The sequence below is a fragment of the Sarcophilus harrisii genome, chromosome 1 (genome assembly GCF_902635505.1).
Source record: "Sarcophilus harrisii chromosome 1, mSarHar1.11, whole genome shotgun sequence".
NCBI lineage: Eukaryota > Metazoa > Chordata > Mammalia > Dasyuromorphia > Dasyuridae > Sarcophilus > Sarcophilus harrisii.
The window spans coordinates 684,868,129-684,877,641 of NC_045426.1; the positions used below are offsets into that span (position 1 = coordinate 684,868,129).

The 9,513-nt window shown below is 42.9% G+C and overlaps 1 protein-coding gene across 2 annotated transcripts; it reads right to left on the reverse strand.

Moving 5' to 3' along the window:
* Positions 1-350: 350 nt before the first annotated feature.
* On the reverse strand, positions 351-8,892 carry TMED2 (transmembrane p24 trafficking protein 2). Of its 2 annotated transcripts, XM_031948447.1 has the most exons (5): positions 8,584-8,892; positions 5,882-6,074; positions 5,455-5,475; positions 3,122-3,229; positions 351-1,882 (listed from the first exon to the last, which is right to left on the reverse strand). In XM_031948447.1, the coding sequence occupies exons 1-5, from the start codon at positions 8,761-8,763 to the stop codon at positions 1,758-1,760; spliced, it is 627 nt and encodes a 208-aa protein (XP_031804307.1). In that variant the 5' UTR covers positions 8,764-8,892; the 3' UTR covers positions 351-1,757. The 2 variants fall into 2 exon arrangements, with proteins under 2 accessions (XP_031804307.1, XP_031804308.1); XM_031948448.1 differs by lacking the exon at positions 5,455-5,475 and having other exon boundaries at positions 8,584-8,851.
* Between the last annotated feature and the right edge of the window lie 621 nt (positions 8,893-9,513).

Sequence of the window (9,513 nt, forward strand, 5' to 3'; positions counted from 1 at the left end):
TCTCTATCCACTTTGCCATCTAGCTACCCAGTAGGCCATTTTTAAAGACTTCAGCCTTTTAAGGATCCAATTTCATCAGCTGGGAAAATCAATGAGCTACTGGAGAACATGATCCTGCTACAACATGAAGCTAACAACTGAGGCACTCTCTGAAGTGAGAATGGTCCCTGAAAAATATTTTTTCACCAGGTACAATCCTGAAGTCTTTCCAGCTTGATGGAATCACAGCACCATTGGTATAGCCTTCTGAACCCATGGCTACATCCACCAGCACCACCCATAATCCCAATGAGACACTAGAGGTGAGTAAGAGCATCAATAAATAAATAAACCCCAGATACTAAGGATTCTTTTTTTTTTTTTTAAAGAATTGTTTATTTTCTGGACCTGGGTCAAATTAGATACACACCCAATTTTTAATTTACATCGTTGAATTTAATTTTGCAGTGTTTTTACACACAATAAAATTGGCATTCAACAGTTACACTAAGGTGAAAAAACTCTCACCTTATTAATAAACTGCTGCAAGAATTTTGCCCAAAGTCAAAAAACTTTTTACTCTGAACATGAAAACCTGTAACAAATTTTAAATTAATAGTACAAAACTCGTTACTTGTAGTTTTCCCCCTTGCAAAGATCAAAAAAAGTACAAGTAACTAATATACATCAGTCACAACATAATCCTTGATCAGCCCCACACCATAAACAGATGCTTTAATTGTCAACCCATTATCAAAGACCAAGAAAAAGTCATTTTTCATACAAAAAAAAAAATTTCACGTGTGCCTAAAATGAAAGACAAGAAAAGGAAAAAAAAAAAAGAACCCTAGTACTGAGAAGTCTGCTCAGTCAGCTTTAGCTAACCAGTGGCCAAAAAAACCACTGTTTCTGATCAAATAAATGGTGGCTGTATAACATTGCAATTAATATCCAAGAGTAGAACTTTAACCCTTTGGCATGAGGAATCCAGATTTTCCCAAAATAGATTTACATACACATTTTAAGTGCCAACACAGGGATAAGAGAGCTGGACATACCAGCTAAAAAAGACTACCACTTGCTGCAAATAGCCTCCAGCCTTGGCTTGACACATCAGAGTGCCAGGGAGAAACTAAAACTGCTTGGTTAGCCACATGTGCTATACTTTAATACAAATGGCTAAGTCCTGGCGTCTAGAATATTCCCATTTTCTTTAGGGGAGAATATAGTTTGTGGGCTTGTCAAAAACTACCCTAAATGAAAAACAAGTACTCAGTTATAATAGCATGTGCCACAAAGTCAAATGGTTTTATCCATTGGCTAGGGACACAGTTTTTAATTATTTAATTTGTCATTCCTTAGTACTTCATAGAACTGATTTTTTTTTTCTGCAGGTTTTAGAGATCCAAAGACATGTACAATCATTTTTAGTAAAAGACTGTATTTGCCTTAGTATTGTGTTATGAACAAGCTGCATTTCATTGTGAAAAATAAAAACAGAACAAACAAATGTGAGTAGTTCACACTTCATTTATGGTGTTGGAGCTCTGGAATGCCCTGTGTGTTGGAGGCAGATTTCAAATGAGAAGTTATGCCAATTAAGTGTCAAAATTGTCAGGACAGCCTTGCTAAGAAGGTGTGTTTTAAAATCTATTTGTGAGGAAGAAAGAGAAGCAATGAGTGTTCAGAAAACAAAGCTCAGAAACTACGACATCGTTGTGACCGAGATGTTTGGTAAACAGTGAACTGGGAGTTTGGGATTATCAGGAAAAGCCTTCTCAGACAACCCTCCGGACTTCAAAAAATCTCTTCAGGTAGTAGATCTGTCCCAATGTCATGGCAACTAATACGAGAGCTTCAAAGAAGGACCAGAGGACCACTCTGCTGTTTGTGTTGTCATTAACTGTTTGGAAGCAAAAGAGAACAAGAATCACTGAATTTTTAAAAAGAGGTATCATCAATAATCCTGATTTTTATAGGCACCTATCAATAGACTAGAAAAGGGCCATGAAAAACATAGATTTGTTGTGTTTTTCTTCCAGTCAATTCAACAAACTTGATTTGATAGATGCTTAAGAAGGATCATCTTCATTTTATAGATAAGGAAACTGAAATTCAGAGGGAGATGATGAGATATGAAAAGCCAAGGGCCCTGAGAGCAAAACTGATGTTGGAGGCAAGAATGGGCAGAAGTTCCCACATTCCGGCTACACTGAGAGCAAGGACTAAAGTAATCACTGGTATTTCTGTATCCTTGGAGAGTTCCCTCCTGGGAATTACCAAGTATCTGACCCTCCCAACAACTCTGTGAGAGGGAAACTATGTTTCTTTTCTCAAGAGAATGCTCTGATAGGTAGGATGACAGTCCTCACTAAATAAGGAACACACTAGGTTTTCCAGGTTCTGCCCCCTCCAATCTTAGGACTCTCGAAGGAAAAGAGGTAGCTCTGCCCAATCTGTGCTCTAGAAGATCTTTTCTATGGGAAAATGTATTCAGGTTCGACTCCAGGGAAAGCCCTTTAACCCTCATTGCCCCAGCCTCTCTTCTAAGTCACCTAGGCAAACCTGCCTGGTCCTTGATCCTCTGCCACACTAAATTTCAAAAGCAGATGGTATCCTAAAAATTCCTTTATAAGTTGATTGCTGTAAATTGAAATAAATTTTCCCATAGAAAAGAAAAGGTGTCAAATCTGCACTAGGAAAGTTTCTTTCCTGAAAGATTGCTCTGGTCTAGACAAAAGTCTCTTTATCAGCTCTATAGAAGTTGATTGCTTTTTCCTGGTTAATTAACAGCTGACATTTGCATGTACTTGGCACCAACATAATGCTACTCAACAAACTTTGGAGGGATTCTTCAGACTATCTTGGCTGAGTTACTCACCTGGATTTGTGGCATTCTTGAGGAAATAAGAAACTCCTCAGTGGCTTAGCCCCATTGTCTGCAGCCACAGACACAAAAAACTATTACCCAGATGACCTTTTCATGAGAGGTGAAAAAGACCTCAGAACTTTTCATGAGAGGTGAAAAAGACACAGCTGACATTAGAGCTGCTGAAATCCAATGAACTACTAGATCTCTCTCCCACTCTACTCTTGCAGCCACAAATGAGAGGAGGCTGCCACAGTTATTGCACCCACTTACTTGCTCTGTGTATTCTCTCCCGTACTTCCATGTATTCCTGTTCATGTTTTACGGCTGTCATTGCCACAGCTAGCTCATTAATCATCTCTTCCAGCTTGTTTTGATGAGCTACAGAGGGAAAAATGGAAAGAACAATTAGAACAGACTTCTTCCTGACAATCTGAAAAAACAGGGGCTTACAAAATTAGAAAATACTTCTGAAAAGGCCAAGAGAGTCATATAACTTCAGGAAAAATTTGAAGCACTCTACATCTCATCTTGAAAAAAGGCTAGACTTTCCTGAGGATGACTTAATCTTCAGAGTATCCCCTAAAACAGAGTCATTCAGGTGAAAGGAATCTCTTTGGACCAGTAAGGGTCACAGCCATATTATAAAATGCTTACCAATGGAAGGTTTTCACAACTGATTTCTTCCTTAGATCTTTTTTGTTTTCATTTGTTTTTAAATGGATGTTAAAGAGCTAACAAAAGAAGGCCAAGAAACAGAAAAGAACTCAATGGGGAGGGTAACAACCCTAATATTATGGAATCCAAGAATATCTTAACTTTTTTTGGCAATTGCTTTTCAATAAAAGCCAAAAAATATTTAAGGTCTCAAAGTATACTAGCTATGATTTTACTACATTTACGATAAATACCTTCCACATCTTAAAAACTTCAGAAAAGCAACAGAAATGGAACATTTAAAAGTTAAGAGCTACCTCTAAAAAGAGCAAAAAACTGCACTATGGACTATTTGGAAACCCCTCACACACTCCTCTATAATATTTAAAGTAGCAATTTTAATACAATGAGTAATAACCAATAATTAAATAAGGAGACAAGTTCTCAGGGGAATTAGATTTTCATCCAAGTATACCTTTGATCAAGAATGAACATGGGATATATGGATTAACATCAGTTCTGAAGGGGAAAAAACTACTCGCTTCCAGGTAGTGCGATTATTTGACAAGTAGTAAAGTAAAAAACAATAGTACTATTTTTAAAAAATGAGCATTTTGGGGGAGTCTCTGCATAGAAATGTAAGATCCAACAGGACAGAGCTTGGATGCCCAATCATCCTAACAGGGTAGGAAACACAATAGATAATAAATGTATTGTTAGAGGGGCATATATAATGCTGGAGCTATAAATCAGACCCTTCTCACAGGCTTTGCTCAAAGAGTCCAGTGCACTACATGGAACCTTTAAGGGGAAGGCTTGAATTGGCAGCTACCATTCATTGCCATTAACAAGCAAAAGCAAGGGTTTTAGCTCTTATGTTAAAGGATTATTTGAGAACAATTCACTGTTCACATTCATCAGCCAACATATCCAAACTACTCATACAGGGCCATCTTCTAGCAAGATGGAGAGGAAAGACAAAGACTTTCAAACCCATACTTCTCACTGGAGAATAGACAGTCCCACACCATGAAAAAAGGTTTTGAAGAGGGAACATCTAAGTTGTAAAGAGTCTGCCACTGCCTGACAAATCCAATCATTAATACTGACCTTCAAGAAATCCAATCGAGACATTTCACCCTTGTTACAATCTCTTGCTACTCCTCCTGATTGCTCCATAAGAGAGCAAAGGTTACCACGCTAATGTTTTGAGACATGCTGAAAAAACACCAGCATATGCCTAAAGTTATACACACATGCACAATAATTTTCCATCACAATGGGAGCCTTAGTTGCCAGTAGATTGATTTCTTCCCCCCAACTAATAACACCAGGACCACTCTGGGTCTCACTGCTGGGCAGCTCATTAGTGATAACTGATAATAATGGTTAGGATAGATTTTTGCCACTGCCCCGAAACACAGCTGCAGAAAGGGTTCTATATAATATATAAAGCAATTTAAAACAGCGAGGGCTTATCTTTCCTATTCACCCAAGCCTCAAAGTTAAAGGAAAAAAAATTTTAATCATGTTAGAGCAAAGCCCATAAAACTTCACACGCGTCTTATCTTCATTAAAACAGCAAGTCAACTTAAATCAGGTTGTAACAAATCAGTTGTAAACTGATATAAATCAGTTTATATTAACTTATTCCTCTCATTAATCTTAAAGAAACAAAATAAAACACTATTAAATGATGAATGATTTAAATTCCAAATAAACTCAAAAATGTATGACCATGTCAACAAAAAAAGAAAATCTCCCTACAAATCATCCTTAGATCTAATCATGAATAGTTTTTTTTGTATTTTAAGAAAAAAGAGAAGAAAAAACATTCTCATGCCAACAAACTGAGGTTAGAAAAAAAGAGAAGCACAAATTAGACATTAGTCAATGAATGTATGCAAAAGACAGGAGGCTAATGAGCTGTCAAAAAGCAATCCACATACCATCCCAGGTATCTCCACCACCTAAAGAAAAGCGGAAGAGATAAACATAGGTGCCCAACAAAGAGCTGCAGATAAACTAGGCATTTATACAATGGCAAACAAAAAGGTCAGACCAGTATTAGCATGGTAATGGAAGAACAAATTATCCAAGAAACAAACTATTTGTTGAAACTGATTAAATGGAACTGACCAGGAAAAAATGCTTTCAAAAAGCAAATTTTTTGCTGGAAGGAGAGGGAGAGAATAAGATTTAATAACTAAGTAATTAACATAAATTCTGCTAATTCATCAAAATGCCCAAATAGGGATATTGAAAAGAATGTCAGAGAAGACTTAACCAAGAATTCTATTCGAATAGGCAAATAGGTTTGCTACCCCTAAACAAAGGAGCATCAAGTACACATTCTCATTCAAGGGTTGTCCGCACCTTCTGTTTCCATGTCTTGGCCCTTTGGAGCTTCTCCAATATCAATAGTGAACATCACTATCTTGGGAGTCATGGTGGACATTCTGTTGCTAAAACAAAACTTGTAAGTTCCATCCATGTGAGCTGCAAAAGTATATTTTCCGCTGGACTCTCTGTCTCCTTTATAAATTCCTTTATTATCAGGTCCTGTAATCTGGAGTGGGAAAGAAACAAAGAATATGGCCTGAAACAAGTTTCAAATTCATAAATCATCAAAGTAATAATTATCTGAATGGTGGGAAATCTACTAACAGAATATATAAGACAACATCTGCTTTGCTATCATCTCCCAAAGTAAATCATAGGATCAAAGAGAGTTGAAATGGACCTTGGTTGGATAAAACCTAATCCAACCCCCTAATTTTGCAGGGGAGCAAACTGAGGCCTGGAAACAAAGTGAACTTCCCAAGGTCACAGCATTAATAAGTAACAGAGCAGAATTCGACCCAAGGTTTCCTGACTCCAAAATGCAATATTCTTTCTCCTCTACCACATTGTAAAGTAGTACCATATGCTATAAGATCATGGCCCTGGAGCCCAGATGACCTGCTCTTCTCTGAGATGCAGATTATCTGAAAAATGAAGAACCTGAAAATAAATAAATGCTAAGGTCCTTTCCACCTCCGAATCTAGGATTTCCCAACTATTTCCCTGGCTAATAAATTGTCTCCCCAACTGACAAGCAATTCTCCGATCTTCTTGCATCACTAATTCAACAGACGTTTGCAACAGAAAAGATTTACTGCTCTTAAGAAATCCGACATTCTATTGGGGATATAAAGTGTAGAGCGGACAAGGGGATACAAGAGAATATGAGGAGACAGAGAAAACACTGACCACTAGAAACTCAAGATTTCCACAAGATGCAGCAATTGAGAAGCAACTAGAGGCTAATGAGGCTAAAAGGCAGATGTGAAAAGAGTCCATTACTGGAATGGGCAATAAGCCTGCACAAACCTTCTGAGGTTGGAGAGGAAAAGGATAAGGGAAAGCCAGTTTGGCTGGAACAAGGACAAAGGGCTAGAAGTGAAAATTAAGCCAGAAAAGGTGGGTGAAGCCAGACTGGGAAGAACCTGAGTTTATGTTTTATCCTCGAGGCAAAAGGAACCCATGAAAGATTCTTGAGCAGGAGGAATATGGTCTAACCCAACTTTTACAAAGATAATTTCAATGGCCGTACGGAGAAGTAAAGGGAGCGTGGTGATAAAATACACCAAGAGTCAGTCAGAGCCAAGTTCAAATCCAGCACTCCCTGGCTGTATGATCCTGGGTGATTCACTTGACCTCTGCCTCAGTTTCCTCATCTAAAAGAGGTAACAGCCCCATTCGATTCCCTTCCCTCACCCCCATCTTATTTCTAGAATCAAATGAGATAACATTTATAAAGCACACAGTAGGTGCTATGGAGATGCTTGCTGCTATTACTAAAACAAACTGACAAAGGGACTGCCTGGAAGCGGGATGGTTCAGAAGAGGACAGAGGGGGGGACAAAGGCACTGATGCAAGGTGCCAACAGAGAGAACAGGCACTTCGTGTGTGCTTCTAAGCGTAACAATAATGCCCAAGGAAACTTTTTTTTAAAACAAGATAAAGGTAGATCATAGCCAATTCTCTTAGGCCTTCTTAGTACAGCAGACACTATAACCATTAATGTCAAAGAGAAAATAAATTCAATTTTTTTTAAATTTAAAGATAATTCAAAATGCCAAGACAAAGAGCCCAAGCAGAAACGTTGTGTGGCTTTGGGGGACTTTTGGTGAATTTAGTCTGTTCCTGTTCTAATGACCAGAAAAAGAATCATCTTTAAATCTAATTCCTTGTGATCATTTATGAGCCTTCAGTGTTAAATTACAACTCGTTTTTAAGGAGAGAAAGTAATCCTTTAACGTGAAAAGCACAAGTTTTTAAAATTTCTTTGTTCCTTCCCGAGCTGCCCCCATATTCTTAACGCTGTCCGGAGCAGCTGCCGCGGCCACCCAGGCACCCCAGGACCCCGTCGGCTCTACGAGGTGTCCTCTGCTATGAAGCAGCTGTCCTGCAGGCCACCGTCCAGCCCGGCCCGGCCCGGGGGCTGGCACCGAGCTCGCAGCGGGCTTCTCTCCTAGGCTCAGGATCCGGTTACTGCTCCCAGGGTCACTCGGCAGGGTTCCCCCCTCGCTCGCAGCTGGCGGCGTCCTGGGGACCAGGGTCAACCTCGGGGAAACTGAGGGAAGGACCACGGCTCCCACAAGGTCACAAAGACCATCGGGGCCTCGGCCCCCGGGGAAAGCAGGGGGCAAGTCCCCGTCCCGGCAGCTGGGAGCCCCTCGCTCACGTGTTCACACACAGAGAGACAACTTTAAAGGGGGCCTGGAGAGGGGGGCCGAGCACGGAAGAGTGAAGGGGCTGAAAAGGAAGGAGGGGCGAGAAGGGAGGAAGGAAGAGAGGCAAAGGGATGGGGAAGGGCCAAAGCCGGCCGGCGACACCCTCATCCCGGGGCCGCCCAAGCTGGGGCCGGACCCACCCCACGCTCCGGTGAGGGCCCTTATCCCTAGGTGACAAGTGGGGAAACTGAGGGGCCACGGAGTGAGTTCCGGGGTCGCCCCCAGCCCCTTCCTCGGCGCGCGCCTCCGCCGCCGGCCCCGCGCGCCCCGCCCCCGCCCCGCCCCGCGCGCGCGCGCACCTCCACGTCGATGTCCAGGAAGCCGCCCTCGGCCACCTCGAAGATCAGGCCCATCTTGGTGCCCGAGGTGACCCGCTCGAAGAAGCACTCCTCCGCGTGCGCGTCGATGCTAACGAAGTAGCCCGAGGCTGTGGCCAGCAGCGCGGCCAGCAGCGTCAGCACCTCCGGGAGCGTCACCATGGCGTGCGAGCGGGCACGGGGCCTGGCGGGGGACGGGGACTAGGGCCGGGACTGCGGCCTCCTCAGCCGCCGTCGCCGCCGCCTCCTCCTCAGCCTCCGCCTCTTCCGGTTGCTGCCACCCAGGGCGGGGGGGGGGCACTGATGCGGGAGGCGCCGATTGGCGGGCCGGCGCCACTGCCACGTAACGGCTGCACGGTGGCCGCCGAGGATCAGTCGAGCTCCGCCTTCCCTACGCGCCGACGGCGGCCCCGAGGGGACAAAACGCGTTCTTCGGCCTTCGTGGAAGCCCGTGTGTGGTTCCTGGAGCGCGCGCGCGCGGAAAGGCGGGGTCTAGAGGAGCAGGCCCGAGGCTCCTCCTCCTCCGCTTGTTGGAACTTTGGGGCTGGCCACGTCCGGCTCCGACCTTAAAGTAGCAGAAGACAGCGACCCCGAACTTGGGATCGGGAACATCCGGTTCGGATGACCCCTCTGACACTCGGGACAAGCTCCTTAACCTTTCAGACCCTCAGTCTCCTCATCTGTAAAATGGGGGCAAAGGGCATTGTTAACGTCACCAACTTTGTGACCTCATCTGAGTCAAACCACCTGTCATTTTCCACATCCGCTGCTCTGGGGAAATGTTTTGCGTTCTAGTTCTGGAGGGGGCGAGCGGTACCTCCCAAAAGCATTTATTAAGTACCTTCTGTATGCAGGCTCTGTATCAGAGGCCTGCGCACACGTGGGAAGGAAAAAAGTGGTTATACTCTTGAA

What these genes read in the sequence shown, in the direction of transcription:
- TMED2 (XM_031948447.1), bottom strand. Translation starts at nt 8,763, where the DNA reads ATGGTGACGCTCCCGGAGGTGCTGACGCTGCTGGCCGCGCTGCTGGCC. An exon ending in TCCTGGACATCGACGTGGAG is followed by an intron (nt 6,075 to 8,583) that starts GTGCGCGCGCGC and finishes TTCCCACTCCAG; the next exon opens with ATTACAGGACCTGATAATAA. An exon ending in CCAAGACATGGAAACAGAAG is followed by an intron (nt 5,476 to 5,881) that starts GTGCGGACAACC and finishes GCTTTTCTTTAG; the next exon opens with GTGGTGGAGATACCTGGGAT.